Source organism: Oncorhynchus nerka, linkage group LG9a (genome assembly GCF_034236695.1).
Source record: "Oncorhynchus nerka isolate Pitt River linkage group LG9a, Oner_Uvic_2.0, whole genome shotgun sequence".
In the NCBI taxonomy this organism is placed as follows: Eukaryota; Metazoa; Chordata; class Actinopteri; order Salmoniformes; family Salmonidae; genus Oncorhynchus; species Oncorhynchus nerka.
Window position 1 is genome coordinate 6,168,035 of NC_088404.1, and position 17,489 is coordinate 6,185,523.

Here is a 17,489-nt window from a genome sequence, read left to right on the forward strand (position 1 = left end):
TGTGGCATCCTATGACGATTGCCACGTTGAAAGTCACTGAGCTCTTCAGCGCGGACCATTCTACTGCCGATGTTTGTCTATGGAGATTGCTTGGCTGTGTGCTCGATTTTACACACCTGTCAGCAACGGGTGTGGCTGAAATAGCCAAATTCACTAATTTGAAGAGGAATTCACTCATTTGAAGAGGAATCCACTCATTTGAAGAGGAATTGAAGAGGAATCCACTCATTTGAAGAGGAATCCACTCATTTGAAGAGGAATCCACTCATTTGAAGAGGAATCCACTCATTTGAAGAGGAATCCACTCATTTGAAGGGGAATCCACTCATTTGTAAGTCCCACACGCAACACAGTCAATACAGTCTAGAAAAAGTTCAAAGGTAACCAAGGGGTTTACATAGCTACGTATGATGTAAATAAATCTGTGTTCTCCTATTTCCTATCTCCTAGTTGATCCCTGAGATCTCCTCGCTGTCCTGGGTCACTACCACTGTGCCTCTGGTCATGGTGCTGTTGATCACTGCAGTTAAAGATGCCACTGACGACTATGTGAGTTAACTGTCCACTCTTATTGATTGATTGATTGATCGAGTGATTGAATGAATTATTATTTAATTAATTTGATTGATTCAAAACTGATATACAGCCAAGAAAAAAAGAAGGTTAACTCATTTGATTGACATTTTAGTCATTTAGTAGACGCTCTTATCCAGAACGACTTACAGGAGCAATTAGGGTTAAGTGTCTTGCTCAAGGGCACATCGGTAGATTTTTCACCTAGTCAATTCGGGGGTTCAAATCAGCAACCTTTCAGTTACTGGCCCAATGCTCTTAACCGCTAAGCTACCTGGCACCCATTATCAAAAGTTTGGACACACCTACTCATTCAAGGGTTTTTCTTTATTTTTACAATTTTCTACATTGTATAATAATAGTGAAGACATCAACACTATGAAAAAACATGGAATCATGCAGTAACCAAAAAAGTGTTAAACAAATCAAAATATATTTTAGATTTTAGATTCTTCAAATAGCCACCCTTTGCCTGACAGCTTTGCACACTCTTGGCATTCTCTCAACCAGCTTCACCTGGAATGCTTTTCCAAATAAAATCAAATGTATTTATAAAGCCCTTCTTACATCAGCTGATATCTCAAAGTGCTGTAAAAGGAAACAGCCTAAAACCCCAAACAGCAAGCAATGCAGATGTAGAAGCACAGTGGCTAGGAAAAATTCCCTAGAAAGGCCAGAACCTAGGAAGAAACCTAGAGAGGAACCAGGCTATGAGGGGTGGCCAGTCCTCTTCTGGCTGTGCCGGGTGGAGATTATAACAGAACATGGCCAAGATGTTCAAATGTTCATAGATGACCAGCAGGGTCAAATAATAATAATCACAGTGGTTGTCGAGGGTGCAACAGGTCAGCACCTCAGGAGTAAATGACAGTTGGGTTTTCATAGCCGAACATTCAGAGTATCTCTACCGCTCCTGCTGTATCTAGAGAGTTGAAAACAGCAGCTCTGGGACAGGTAGCACGTCCGGTGAACAGGTCAGGGTTCCATAGACGCAGGCAGAACAGTTGAAACTGGAGCAGCAGCACGGCCAGGTGGACTGGGAACAGCAAGGAGTCATCAGGCCAGGTAGTCCTGAGGCATGGTTCTAGGGCTCAGGTTCTCCTAGAGAGAGAGAGAGAGAGAAAGAAAGAAAGAATTAGAGATACTTACATTCACACAGGACACTGGATAAGACAGGAGAAATATTCCAGATATAACAGACTGACCCTAGCCCCCGACACATAAACTACTGCAGCATAAATACTGGAGGCTGAGACTGGAGGGGTCGGGAGACACTGTTACCCCCGGACAGGGCCAAACAGGCAGGATATAACCCCACCCACTTTGCCAAAGTACAGCCCCCACACCACTAGAGGGATAACTTCAACCACCAACTTACCATCCTGAGACAAGGCCGAGTATAACCCACGAAGATCTCCGCCACGGCACAACCCAAGGGGGGGGGTGCGCCAACCCAGACAGGAAGATCACATCAGTGACTCAACCCAATCAAGTGACGCACCCCTCCTAGGGACGGCATGGAAGAGCACCAGTAAGCCAGTGACTCAGCCCCTGTAATAGGGTTAGAGGCAGAGAATCCCAGTTTTGAGAGGGGTACCGGCCAGGCAGAGACAGCAGTTCGTTGCTCCAGTGCCTTTCCGTTCACCTTCACACTCCTGGTCCTTTCCGTTCACCTTCACACTCCTGGTCCTTTCCGTTCACCTTCACACTCCTGGTCCTTTCCGTTCACCTTCACACTCCTGGGCCAGACTAGACTCAATCATAGGACCTACTGAAGAGATGAGTCTTCAATAAAGACTTAAAGGTTGAGACCGAGTCTGCGTCTCTTCAATAAATGAGTCTTCCAATGAGATGAGTCTTCCAACAGTCTTGAAGGAGTTCCCACATATGCTGAGCACTTGTTGGCTGCTTTTCCTTCACTCTGTGGTCCAACTCATCCCAAACTATCTCAATTGGGTTGAGGTCGGGTGATTGTGGAGGCCAGGTCATCTGATGCAGCACTCCATCACTCTCCTTCTTGGTCAAATAGCCCTTACACAGCCTGGTGGTGTGTTGGGTCATTGTCCTGTTGAAAAACAAATGATAGTCCCACTAAGTACAAACCAGATGGGATGGCGTTTCGCTGCAGAATGTTGTGTTTTCCATGCTGGTTAAGTGTGCCTTGAATTCTAAATAAATCACTGACAGTGTCACCATCGATGCACCCCCACACCATCACACCTCCTCCGCCATGCTTCACGGTGGGAAGCACACGTGCAGAGATCATCCGTTCACCTACTCTGCATCTCACAAAGACACATCGCTTGGAACCAAATATCTAAAATTTGGACTCATCAGACCAAAGGACAGATTTCCACCGGTCTAATGTCCATTGCTTGTGTTTCTTGGCCCAAGCAAGTCTCTTCTTATTATTGGTGTCATTTAGTAGTGGTTTCTTTGCAGCAATTTGACCATGAAGGCCTGATTCACACAGTCTCCTCGGAACAGTTGATGTTGAGATGTGTCTGTTACTCTGAAGTATTTATTTGGGCTGCAATTTCTAAATCTGGTAACTCTAATTAACTAATCCTCTGCAGTAGAGGTAACTCTGGGTCTTCCATTCCTGTGGCGGTCCTCATGAGAGCCAGTATCATCATAGCGCTTGATGGTTTTTGCGACTGCAATTGAAGAAACTTTAAAAGTTCTTGACATTTTCCGGATTAACTGACCTTCATGTGATGAAGTAATGATGGACTGTCATTTTGCTTTGTTTATTTGAGCTGTTCTTGCCATAATATGGACTTGGTCTTTTACCAAATAGGGCTATCTTCTGTATACCACCCCTACCTTGTCACAACACAACTGACTGGCTCAAACGCATTAAAAAGGAAAGACATTCCACAAATTAACTTTAACAATACACACCTGTTAATTGAAATGCATTCCAGGTGACTACCTCATGAAGCTGGTTGAGAGAATACCAAGAGTGTGCAAAGCTGTCATCAAGGCAAAGAGTGGCTACTTAGAAGAATCCCAAATATAACATGTATTTTGATTTGTTTAACACTTTTTTGGTTGCTACATGATTCCATATGTGTTATTTCATAGTTTTGATGTCTTCACTATTATTCTACAATGTAGAAAATAGTACAAATAAAGAAAAAACCCTTGAATTAGTAGGTGTGTCCAAACTTTTGACTGGTACTGTGTGTACACTACATCCCTGGTTATTAGCAGCTATTAGCAGTGCAAGACCATTGTAAAAGATGTCTTCTCAATTTCAGTTCAGGTATAAAAGTGATCAGCAGGTCAACAGTCGTCAGTCTCAGGTACTCAGGGGAAAGTAAGTACATCCTCAATGAACCTTCAATATGAACCTTTTAAATGTGAACATTTTCTACCTCATTGTACTTTTTTTTTGTAACTTCAAAATTGCACAATGAGATGAAGACATTTCTTTGAATAGCATAACATTTGATGCTTTTGTGCTTTATAAATCAGCATTATGACTGTGTATCTGTCTCAGTCTACAGAATGAGAAGTGGATGAATGTACGCGTGGGAGATATCATCAAGCTGGAAAACAATCACTTTGTGACAGTGAGTAATTTGCTTTCAATTTCATACTTAGATACTCCCATAAACACTTGGCATGAATGTTTTTTTTTAATTAAAATGAGGGCTATTCCTCTACTGCAACTGTTGAGTTCTATTGTAAAGCATTGGTGCAGAGATTGGTTTATTCCCTGTGGCTTGCCAGTAAGTCCTCTCCCTCATCTCCCTCATCTCCCCCCTCTCCCTCATCTCCCTCCTCTCCCTCATCTCCCTCCTCTCCCTCCTCTCCCTCCTCTCCCTCCTCTCCTACAGGCTGACATTCTGCTGCTCTCTAGTAGTGAACCATATGGACTGTGTTACATAGAAACGGCTGAGCTAGACGGGTAAGACACTGCATGCATTTCTATAGTATTTGCTTCTACGAGGCTTTAGAAACTGAATATCATTTTTAAGGAGGGAGGGGGTGGGCTGTTTGCCAAGGAGGGCTATCTGTGTCACAGTGTGTCTGCAGTGGTTTCTACACTCTGAGTAAAGCATCAGGAAATAGGACAGGTGGCTGAGGATTTGGCCCAGTTTACCTTAGTTGTTCTGTTAACTGCTTTGTTTGACACGGAGCCAACGGTTGTTTACTACATGAATAAGTCACCCACTGTTTTCTCTCTCACCACTGACCACTATCTACCCCTGTTTAAATGTTTTTTTATCTTGCACTTTGTTTTAGGATACTTTTCCATTCAACAAATTTCCCAAAATACATTTTTCTTTTTTTTTGTGTGTTTGTTTTTTGGGGCAGAGAGAGTAAATTGAAAAACGGGGCAATCAAGTATTTGTCTTAACAAAAGTGAAATATATATTTTGATAGACCAAAGTATCAGCCATCACACCATGTAAAGGAACAAACTTCTAATTATTATTTTGTTCTTCATAAAATACAACTAGTTGGATTTATGCTCTGTGAGACACCAACAAATCAGTTGTCATAGCTACAGCTGTTATAGTTGAGTGAAGTTTCAGTTGTCATAGCTACAGCTGTTATAGTTGAGTGAAGTTTCAGTTGTCATAGCTACAGCTGTTATAGTTGAGTGAAGTTTCAGTTGTCATAGCTACAGCTGTTATAGTTGAGTGAAGTTTCAGTTGTCATAGCTACAGCTGTTATAGTTGAGTGAAGTTTCAGTTGTCATAGCTACAGCTGTTATAGTTGAGTGAAGTTTCAGTTGTCATAGCTACAGCTGTTATAGTTGAGTGAAGTTTCAGTTGTCATAGCTACAGCTGTTATAGTTGAGTGAATCAAAACAAACTGTTATTTGTCACATGCGCCCGAATACAACACCTTACAGTGAAATGCTGAATACAACAGGTGTAGTAGACCTTACAGTGAAATGATGAATAAAACAGGTGTAGTAGACCTCACAGTGAAATGCTGAATACGACAGGTGTAGTAGACCTCACAGTGAAATGCTGAATACAACAGGTGTAGTAGACCTACAGTGAAATGCTGAATACGACAGGTGTAGTAGACCTCACAGTGAAATGCTGAATACAACAGGTGTAGTAGACCTCACAGTGAAATGCTGAATACAACAGGTGTAGTAGACCTCACAGTGAAATGCTGAATACAACAGGTGTAGTAGACCGTACAGTGAAATGCTGAATACAACAGGTGTAGTAGACCTTACAGTGAAATGCTGACTACAACAGGTGTAGTAGACCTTACAGTGAAATGCTGAATACAACAGGTGTAGTAGACCTTACAGTGAAATGCTGTATACAACAGGTGTAGTAGACCTCACAGTGAAATGCTGAATACAACAGGTGTAGTAGACCTCACAGTGAAATGCTGAATACAACAGGTGTAGTAGACCTTACAGTGAAATGCTGAATACAGCAGGTGTAGTAGACCTTACAGTGAAATGCTGAATACAACAGGTGTAGTAGACCTTACAGTGAAATGCTGAATACAACAGGTGTTGTAGACCTCACAGTGAAATGCTGAATACAACAGGTGTAGTAGACCTTACAGTGAAATGCTGATACAACAGGTGTAGTAGACCTTACAGTGAAATGCTGAATACAACAGGTGTAGTAGACCTTACAGTGAAATGCTGAATACAACAGGTGTAGTAGACCTTACAGTGAAATGCTGAATACAACAGGTGTAGTAGACCTCACAGTGAAATGCTGAATACAACAGGTGTAGTAGACCTTACAGTGAAATGCTGAATACAACAGGTGTAGTAGACCTTACAGTGAAATGCTGAATACAACAGGTGTTGTAGACCTCACAGTGAAATGCTGAATACAACAGGTGTAGTAGACCTTACAGTGAAATGCTGACTACAACAGGTGTAGTAGACCTTACAGTGAAATGCTGAATACAACAGGTGTAGTAGACCTTACAGTGAAATGCTGAATACAACAGGTGTAGTAGACCTCACAGTGAAATGCTGAATACAACAGGTGTAGTAGACCTCACAGTGAAATGCTGAATACAACAGGTGTAGTAGACCTCACAGTGAAATGCTGAATACAACAGGTGTAGTAGACCGTACAGTGAAATGCTGAATACAACAGGTGTAGTAGACCTTACAGTGAAATGCTGAATACAACAGGTGTAGTAGACCTTACAGTGAAATGCTGACTACAACAGGTGTAGTAGACCTTACAGTGAAATGCTGAATACAACAGGTGTAGTAGACCTTACAGTGAAATGCTGAATACAACAGGTGTAGTAGACCTTACAGTGAAATGCTGAATACAACAGGTGTAGTAGACCTCACAGTGAAATGCTGAATACAACAGGTGTAGTAGACCTTACAGTGAAATGCTGAATACAACAGGTGTAGTAGACCTTACAGTGAAATGCTGAATACAACAGGTGTAGTAGACCTCACAGTGAAATGCTGAATACAACAGGTGTAGTAGACCTCACAGTGAAATGCTGAATACAACAGGTGTAGTAGACCTCACAGTGAAATGCTGAATACAACAGGTGTAGTAGACCGTACAGTGAAATGCTGAATACAACAGGTGTAGTAGACCTTACAGTGAAATGCTGAATACAACAGGTGTAGTAGACCTTACAGTGAAATGCTGACTACAACAGGTGTAGTAGACCTTACAGTGAAATGCTGAATACAACAGGTGTAGTAGACCTTACAGTGAAATGCTGAATACAACAGGTGTAGTAGACCTTACAGTGAAATGCTGAATACAACAGGTGTAGTAGACCTCACAGTGAAATGCTGAATACAACAGGTGTAGTAGACCTTACAGTGAAATGCTGAATACAACAGGTGTAGTAGACCTCACAGTGAAATGCTGAATACAACAGGTGTAGTAGACCTCACAGTGAAATGCTGAATACAACAGGTGTAGTTAACCCAGTGAAACTGAATACAAGGGCAGTTTTACAGTGAAAAATACCAGGTGTAAGAAAAAATGCTGAAGAGATAAGTATAACAAATAATTACAAAGAGCAGTAAATAACAAGTAGACCTTACAGTGAAATGCTTTACAACAGGGGTACCGGTACAGAGTCAATGTGGAGGCTATATACAGTGGGAATACAACGGTACAGAGTCAATGTGGAGTGAAATGCTATACAACAGGTGTAGTAGACCGGTACAGAGAATCAATGTGGAGGCTATACAACAGGGGTATCGGTACAGAGTCACAGGTGTAGGCTATATGAAATGCTGAATACAACAGGTGTACAGAGTCAATGTGGAGGCTATAACAGGTGTAGTAGAGTCAAGTGAAATGCTATACAACAGGTGTAGTAGACCGGTACAGTGAAGTCAATGTGGAGGATATATACAACAGGGGTGAAATGCTGAATACAACAGGTGTAGTAGTCAAGTGAAATGCTGAATACAACAGGGGTAGACCTCACAGTGACAGAGTCAAGGTGTAGTAGACTATATACAGTGAAATGGAATACCAGTACAGAGTCAATGTGGAAATGCTATACAACAGGTGTAGTAGACAGAGTGAAATGTGAATATATACAGGGGGTACAGTGAAATGCTGTACAGAGTCAATGTGGAGTGCTATGAATACAAGGGTAGTGAAATGCTGAATACAACGGAAAATACAGAGTCAATGTGGAGGCTATATACATGTGGGGTACCGGTACAGAGTCAATGTGGAGGCTATATACAGGAGGTACCGGTACAGAGTCAATGTGGAGGCTATATACAGGGTGTACCGGTACAGAGTCAATGTGGAGGCTATATACAGGGAGTACCGGTACAGAGTCAATGTGGAGGCTATATACAGGGTGTTACGGTACAGAGTCAATGTGGAGGCTATATACAGGGGTACCGGTACAGAGTCAATGTGGAGGCTATATACAGGAGGTACCGGTACAGAGTCAATGTGGAGGCTATATACAGGGGTACCGGTACAGAGTCAATGTGGAGGCTATATACAGGGGTACCGGTACAGAGTCAATGTGGAGGCTATATACAGGGGGTACCGGTACAGAGTCAATGTGGAGGCTATATACAGGGGTACCAGTACAGAGTCAATGTGGAGGCTATGTACAGGGGGTACCGGTACAGAGTCAATGTGGAGGCTATATACAGGGGGTACCGGTACAGAGTCAATGTGGAGACTATATACAGGGGGTACCGGTACAGAGTCAATGTGGAGGCTATATACAGGGGTACAGGTACAGAGTCAATGTGGAGGCTATATACAGGGGTACCGGTACAGAGTCAATGTGGAGGCTATATACAGGGGGTACCGGTACAGAGTCAATGTGGAGGCTATATACAGGGGTACCGGTACAGAGTCAATGTGGAGGCTATATACAGGGGGTACCGGTACAGAGTCAATGTAGAGACTATATACAGGGGGTACCGGTACAGAGTCAATGTGGAGGCTATATACAGGGGTACCGGTACAGAGTCAATGTGGAGGCTATATACAGGGGGTACCGGTACAGAGTCAATGTGGAGGCTTTATACAGGGGGTACCGGTACAGAGTCAATGTGGAGGCTATATACAGGGGGTACCGGTACAGAGTCAATGTGGAGGCTATATACAGGGGGTACCGGTACAGAGTCAATGTGGAGGCTATATACAGGGGGTACCGGTACAGAGTCAATGTGGAGGCTATATACAGGGGGTACCGGTACAGAGTCAATGTGGAGACTATATACAGGGGGTACCGGTACAGAGTCAATGTGGAGGCTATATACAGGGGTACCGGTACAGAGTCAATGTGGAGACTATATACAGGGGGTACCGGTACAGAGTCAATGTGGAGGCTATATACAGGGGTACCGGTACAGAGTCAATGTGGAGACTATATACAGGGGGTACCGGTACAGAGTCAATGTGGAGGCTATATACAGGGTGTTACGGTACAGAGTCAATGTGGAGGCTATATACAGGGGGTACCGGTACAGAGTCAATGTGGAGACTATATACAGGGGGTACCTGTACAGAGTCAATGTGGAGGCTATATACAGGGGGTACCGGTACAGAGTCAATGTGGAGGCTATATACAGGGGGTACCGGTACAGAGTCAATGTGGAGGCTATATACAGGGTGTTACGGTACAGAGTCAATGTGGAGGCTATATACAGGGGGTACCTGTACAGAGTCAATGTGGAGGCTATATACAGGGGGGTACCTGTACAGAGTCAATTTAAATATATATATATATTTCACCTTTATTTAACCAGGTAGGCTAGTTGAGAACAAGTTCTCATTTACAACTGCGACCTGGCCAAGATAAAGCAAAGCAGTGCGACACAAACAACAACAACACAGAGTCACACATGGAATAAACAAACATACAGTTAATAACACAATAGAAAAAAGTATATATACAGTGTGTGCAAATGAGGTGAGATAATTACAATGTGCAGGGGGCACCGGTGTCGGGGTAATTGAGGTAATATGTACATGTAGGTAGAGTTATTAAAGTGACTATGCATAGATAATAAATAAATAGATTATAACAGAGAGTAGCTGTCACTCCCTGACCATAGAGAGCCATTGTTTCTCTATGGTGTTGTAGGTCAGGGCGTGACTAGGGGGTAGTCTAGTTTATTTTTTCTATGTTGTGTTCTAGTTTATTTTTCTATGTTGGTGTTTTGTATGATTCCCAATTAGAGGCAACTGGTAATCGTTGTCTCTAATTGGGGATCATATTTAAGTGGCTATTTTTCCCACCTGTGTTTGTGGGATATTATTTAGTGTTTGTGCTGAAACCCAGGCTACATGCCTTTTATTGTGCCCCTGAAATGTTTTGTATCACAGTCGTCTTTACAATGACACATCACTCAGTCCAGACCATTGACATTCAGGGTAAACACACAGAGGATATATAATATAATAAAGATGTGGAACTATACATCCGCTGTGCCTTGGTCCGTCTCTCCTCGCGTTCGTTATTCTCCAACAAGTGTTTAAAGACCTTGATTGTATAATTCTAACATTAGATTATTCAAATATGAAATACAAAATCTCCAAACTTCTTTTTGTTTGGTTTTATAGCACTATGTAATGCTCCAGTGCTATTTCCGTTAGCATTTTGGCTAACGTTTTTCTAGATTTCTAGATTTAGAACATTAGTTACATTAACGTTACCCTTAAAAACCTCTTAAAAGGGTTTGGCCATCAGTGACGGAGTTGACAACAGACATTCAAAACAGACACAAGTCATTTGTAAAATATGGAAAAATGTTTCCTTTGAAAATCCCCAATAAAAACACAACTATTCTATTAGATCTTTCTGCACTCTGACGAAGTTGACGTTATTAAAAAAATCTGACAGAGGTGATGTTTTATGTAGTTGTCACGTCCATCATTTATGTGGACCAAGGCGCAGCGTGAGTAGAGTTCCACATATTTATTATTGTGAAACTTCAAGACAACAAAGATTAAACGAACGTGCAATACGTAGCGCCCCTAGGCACTTTACAAGAACAATATCCCACAATGCAGCTGGGAAAAGGGACACACTAAGTATGATTCCCAATTAGAGGCAACGATATACAGCTGCTTCCAATTGGGAACCAGACTCACACACCAATATAGAACTAAAATAACTAGAACCCCCATAGTCACGCCCTGACCTACAACACTTATAGAGAACCCCGAGGGCTCTCTATGGTCAGGGCGTGACAGTAGTTGACAAAAATATCATTTTTATTTTTCATTTAAGTGGTATACACAGTAGCAATGGATGTCCCGACTTTCAATCATCTCTGAGATCATTTCCTGCTATTCTACACATTTTGCCATGAGGCTGAGTGAAAATGTTGTAGTTTTAAAGCTAAGTTCCTGCTATTCTACACATTTTGCCATGAGGCTGAGTGAAAATGTGTGTAATTTTAAAGCTAAGTTCCTGCTATTCTACACATTTTGCCATGAGGCTGAGTGAAAATGTTGTAGTTTTAAAGCTAAGTTCCTGCTATTTTACACATTTTGCCATGAGGCTGAGTGAAAATGTGTGTAATTTTAAAGCTAAGTTCCTGCTATTCTACACATTTTGCCATGAGGCTGAGTAAAATTTGTGTAATTCTAAAGCTAATTTCCTGCTATTTTACACATTTTGCCATGAGGCTGAGTGAAAATGTTTGTAATTTTAAAGCTAATTTCCTGTCATTTAAAAACATTTTTTTGTGGCTTATGACGTGGTACTTTCTTGTACTTCAACATTGTTGGTAGCTAACATGCAGTGCTTGTTTTATTGAATCCTAAAGAAACAAACCAAAAAAAAGTAATTACTGTCATAATACCATTTTTACATGTACTTTCTAAGCAAATACATGGTTAACTTATTCTTGTACTGTACAATAAAATGCCAATGTTGTTTCTGCATAGGGAGACCAATCTGAAGGTTCGTCAGGCTTTGACTGTGACCTCAGACTTGGGAGCAGACATAACAAAGCTGGCTGACTTCAATGGTAACAGTATAACCATTTATGCTGCATTCTGTGTGTATTAAAATAACGAGACATCTGTAGTCTATATAACGTTACCGTGGCTCTCTCTTCCTGGTATTTGACCTTGGATTGTCTGGTTGTTGCTATGACGAACTCAGGGGTAATTTTTGTCTGATACTTGAGTGTCTATTTGGAGGCTGTTTTGAGGTAAGTGGAGCGGCTGTTTCCATGGTTCGGGCACGTCCTTGTGTCTTACTGTTGTGCTGTTTTGCTCTCCTGTGTAATTACTATGGAATTACTGATCTGGAGACAGAGCTGGTCTCAGTAACTAGTGGAAATGAAGGTGAAGAGTTAGTGTATGTTGTGCTTGTCGGGGAACATTTTGTGTTTTTCGTCATAGACTTACATATATTTGAGTTTCATTAGGTCTGTGTGTGTTCATGCTATACGCCTGTGTACATATATATGTGTGCAATTATGTAGATTTTTCCCTTTTATGTAGTTTTTCTATTATTATTTTTTTTACCTGGAGGCCCAGGTTTAAATCCCTATTGTCTCTGTTGGGGTAGTATTGACACTGACAATACAATGTCATACAACATAAAGCACATAGCTAATGCAGCACATAGAAGACAGAGAAACAGACAAGAGTAAACATCTTGCTGACTACGCGAACAGCATAGAAATAGAATAACTAGAAGGGGTTAATTCCAATTCAAGTCAACTGTTATGTTATGGCTTTACCCATTCTAGCAGTTATACTTCTATGGTAGACGTCTTGATGCTGCCTGCTGTGCTGACTTGCCTGGCTTCCTGTGGTGAATCGGTGTCAAATATTTTCCTACTCAGGAGAAGTTATCTGTGAGCCTCCCAACAACAAGCTGGACAAGTTCACAGGTACTCTGTACTGGAGAGATAACAAGTACCCTCTGGATAATGAAAAGATGCTGCTGAGAGGCTGTGTGCTCCGGAACACGGACTGGTGCTTCGGAATGGTCGTCTTTGCTGGTATGAATGAACAGTCTTGATGTTGTACGGTATTCATCCGTTATCGGTCAAAATTCTGATGACTTCCTAATATGGATGCCGTGTTATCGCTGTTTTGTTGTCAGGGATTTCACCATGTCTGGCTGGCTACCTGTGTACATCTCATTAGACCTCCCACTTTTTATTTTATACATTTTACCTTTATTTAAGTAGACAAGTCAGTTAAGGAGAAATTCTTATTTTCAATGACGGCCTAAGAACAGTGGGTTAACTGGTCTAGGAACAGTGCAGGTGCAGAAGGACAGATTTGTAACTTGTCAGCTCGGGGATTTGAACTTGCAACCTTTCGGTTACTAGTCCAACGCTCTAACCACTAGGCTACCCTGTCGCCCCAACATGTATTCAGGAGTCTCATTTGTAATAAAATGAGAAGACCTAATGTCGTACAGGGTTGTTGTATGGTCATGTTTAATTGCTACCAATTACATTTAGTGTATCTCTGTCACTTCACGTGTCTAAGATTTAACACCCATCTGACCAACACGTACTGACCCTGAACGGTCAGATCGTTGGAATGGCTAGTAGCTTCTCTCTTCTTTATTGTCGTCCTCTACGTGATGTGTGATTCCTTTACTCCTCTAGGGCTGCAAACCAAACTGATGCAGAACTGTGGGAGGACTAAATTCAAAAGGACCAGCATTGATAAACTGATGAACACTTTAGTTTTATGGGTGAGTACTTTTTTTCCCCACATCGTCTGAAGTGCTCAAAAAAAAAAAGAAGGACATTGCCTTTTTTGATGGTTAAAAAATATAAAAGGTCCATGTTGCAACTGGCTCAACGTACATAGTTGCCTAGTTTAATAAAGGTTCAATCAAATGAATTAATGAATTAAAATGTGAAGTTCTGTTTATGAAATGGTGCTAGTATTGAATACCAACTTGCTGATCTCTACTGCCAGATATTTGGCTTCCTAGTCTGCATGGGTGTGATCCTGGCTATTGGCAACACCATCTGGGAGCAGAAGGATGGGAGGAGCTTCAGTGTCTATCTCCTGTGGGATGAACCAATCAGGAACAACAATGTGGTGTTCTCTGGGTTCCTCACCTTCTGGTCTTACATCATCATCCTCAACACAATGGTGCCCATCTCTCTCTACGTCAGGTTGGTTTGTCTGTCTGTCTGTCTCTCTCTGTGTCTGTCTGTCTCGCTCTCTGTCTGTCTGTCTGTCTGTCTGTCTGTCTGTCTGTCTGTCTGTCTGTCTGTCTGTCTGTCTGTCTGTCTGTCTGTCTGTCTGTCTGTCTGTCTGCCTGCCTGCCTGCCTGCCTGGTCTTACATCATCATCCTCAACACAATGGTGCCCATCTCTCTCTACGTCAGGTTGGTCTGTCTGTCTGTCTGTCTCTCTCTGTGTCTGTCTGTCTGTCTGCCTGTCTGTCTGTCTGTCTATCTGTCTGCCTGCCTGGTCTTACATCATCATCCTCAACACAATGGTGCCCATCTCTCTCTACGTCAGGTTGGTCTGTCTGTCTGTCTGTCTCTCTCTGTGTCTGTCTGTCTGTCTGTCTGTCTGTCTGTCTGTCTGTCTGTCTGTCTGTCTGTCTGTCTGTCTGTCTTGTCTGCCTGCCTGCCTGCCTGCCTGCCTGCCTGCCTGCCTGCCTGCCTGCCTGCCTGCCTGCCTGCCTGGTCTTACATCATCATTCTCAACACAGTTGTACTCACCTCTACGTCAGGTACAGAACCAGCAACAGTGGAGATAATTTAATTATTATGGCATTTTTTACTTAAAGCTAGTTTCTTAGCTAGCTATTAGCTACTTAGTTGCTCCATCCATTTTTTGACTTATAAATTGATGATATAGACACCCATTGATTGTTGAAGAATAGAACTTGTAAATTCCTCAACTGTCGTACCACATCAGAACCCAACATAGAAGTCGGTTTGACCCCAATGTTTGTAAACAATGCCAACGTAAACAAACACTGTAGAGCCTCATAACATGGTTCAACTATAATGGTTGTATCATGTATGGTCAGTCCTTGCATCCATAGCCCTGTCCATGAATTTGAGAGGGGTTACATTTATCCAGGCCGATCCGTCAGCTTTTTACCCAAACAGAGGCTTTGTTATTGTTTCAACTAAAGATTCTATCTTGAACTGAGTTCGATTTAACTCACCTATTAGTTTAACTACCTCGTATCTTAACTCAACTCTTAGCTTAACTCACCTCTTAGCTTAACTCAACTCTTAGCTTAACTCAACTCTTAGCTTAACTCCCCTCTTAGCTTAACTCAGCTCTCAGCTTAACTCAACTCTTAGCTTAACTCCCCTCTTAGCTTAACTCAACTCTTAGCTTAACTCACCACTTAGCTTAACTCAGCTCTTAGCTTAACTCAACTCTTAGCTTAACTCAGCTCTCAGCTTAACTCAACTCTTAGCTTAACTCAACTCTTAGCTTAATTTACCACTTAGCTTAACTCAGCTCTTAGCTTAACTCAACTCTTAGCTTAACTCAACTCTTAGCTTAACTCAACTCTTAGCTTAACTTACCACTTAGCTTAACTCAGCTCTTAGCTTAACTCCCCTCTTAGTTTAACTACCTCATATCTTAACTCAACTCTTAGCTTAACTCACCTCTTAGCTTAACTCAGCTCTTAGCTTAACCCAGCTCTTAGCTTAACTCAACTCTTAGCTTAACTCAGCTCTCAGCTTAATTCAGCTCTCAGCTTGACTCAACTCTTAGCTTAACTCAACTCTTAGCTTGACTCAACTCTTAGCTTGACTCAACTCTTAGCTTGACTCAACTCTTAGCTTGACTCAGCTCTTAGCTTAACTTACCTCTTAGCTCAACTCATAGCTTAACTCAACTCTTAACTTACCTTGTACTCCTCTTTGTCTAAGTGTGGAGGTTATTCGTCTGGGCCACAGTTACTTTATTAACTGGGACAGGAAGATGTATTACATCCAGAAGGACACTCCAGCTGAGGCCAGAACCACCACGCTCAATGAGGAGCTGGGCCAGGTGGGTGAACGAATGGATGGATGAATTCAATTTAACGTATACAGTTATAGATGAACGTTACATATGAACGGATGAATGAATGAAGTTGCTTCAGCCAAGTGACAAAACAATCCTCGTTGGTCCTTGTTGCCAGGTGGAGTTTATCTTCTCAGACAAGACAGGAACTCTCACACAAAACATCATGGTCTTCAACAAGTGCTCCATCAACGGGAAGAGCTATGGTACGATGAGCATTTGCTTTTGGTTCCTGCGTACTGTGGTTCCTCTCAAGGTTTCTTCATTCTAGGGAGTTGTCACGTGCCTCTGTGCTTCTGCAATTTGATTGACTGATTATTTGTTCTCTCTTGTGTCCCTTCAGGTGATGTTTATGATGAATTCGGCCATAAAGTGGAAATTACAGAGGTATGAATAAGGAACTGGATAACACAGATAACTACATTATGGACAGTACACGTTATATATTGCAGTAATACAATAGTGAAGTTAAACTATAAGTTAGTAACTGTGTTCTGGTCCATCTCCCTCCAGAGAACGGCCTGTGTAGATTTCTCTTTCAACCCTCTGAGTGACAGGAAGTTTAAGTTTCATGACAGTAGCCTGTTGGAGGCCATCAAGATGGAGGAGCCATCAGTGCAGGACTTCTTCAGACTGCTGGCTTTGTGTCATACTGTCATGCCTGAGGAGAAAAATGAAGGTAATGTATAGATAATACATATGACAGGTTATGTATAGATAATAAATGGGACAGGTAATGTAGGGATAATAAATAGGACAGGTGGTGTAGAGATAATAAATAGGACAGGTCATGTAGATATAATAAATAGGACAGGTAATGTAGATATAATAAATAGGACAGGTAATGTAGAGATAATAAATGGGACAGGTAATGTAGGGATAATAAATGGGACAGGTAATGTAGAGATAATAAATAGGACAGGTAATGTAGAGATAATAAATGGGACAGGTAATGTAGGGATAATAAATGTGACAGGTAATGTAGAGATAATAAATAGGACAGGTAATGTAGAGATAATAAATGGGACAGGTAATGTAGGGATAATAAATGTGACAGGTAATGTAGAGATAATAAATATGACAGGTAATGTATAGATGATAAATAGGACAGGTAACGTAGAGATAATAAATAGGACAGGTATTGTAGCGATAATAAATGGGACAGGTAATGAAGGGATAATAAATGGGACAGGTAACGTAGAGATAATAAATGGGACAGGTAATGTAGAGATACTGTACAGCTGTAACCTCAGTGCAGGAGTTCTTTGGACTGATAACCTAAAGATAACATATAGATAATGTATATATCATTTGTAGATAATGACTAGATAACGTATAGATAACATATAGATATTGTTAATGTAATATATAGAGACTTTAGGCATGTGTCCAGGTGTAACATCACTACTGGACCGCTGTTACACTGTCAGGTCTTAGGGTGAAAGTAGGCAGCTG

At 41.6% G+C, this 17,489-nt stretch overlaps 1 protein-coding gene across 1 annotated transcript in view; it reads left to right on the top strand.

Moving 5' to 3' along the window:
• The window catches only part of atp8b4 (ATPase phospholipid transporting 8B4), a 63,001-nt gene that overhangs the window by 18,920 nt on the left and 26,592 nt on the right, over nucleotides 1–17,489 (top strand). The window contains exons 4-15 of the mRNA XM_065022262.1: nucleotides 451–549; nucleotides 3,837–3,895; nucleotides 4,079–4,151; nucleotides 4,419–4,489; nucleotides 11,949–12,031; nucleotides 12,860–13,018; nucleotides 13,640–13,728; nucleotides 13,959–14,161; nucleotides 15,899–16,019; nucleotides 16,153–16,240; nucleotides 16,378–16,421; nucleotides 16,548–16,713. Coding sequence (XP_064878334.1) covers nucleotides 451–549; nucleotides 3,837–3,895; nucleotides 4,079–4,151; nucleotides 4,419–4,489; nucleotides 11,949–12,031; nucleotides 12,860–13,018; nucleotides 13,640–13,728; nucleotides 13,959–14,161; nucleotides 15,899–16,019; nucleotides 16,153–16,240; nucleotides 16,378–16,421; nucleotides 16,548–16,713 — 1,255 coding nt within the window. The remainder of the gene's footprint in view (nucleotides 1–450; nucleotides 550–3,836; nucleotides 3,896–4,078; nucleotides 4,152–4,418; nucleotides 4,490–11,948; nucleotides 12,032–12,859; nucleotides 13,019–13,639; nucleotides 13,729–13,958; nucleotides 14,162–15,898; nucleotides 16,020–16,152; nucleotides 16,241–16,377; nucleotides 16,422–16,547; nucleotides 16,714–17,489) is intronic.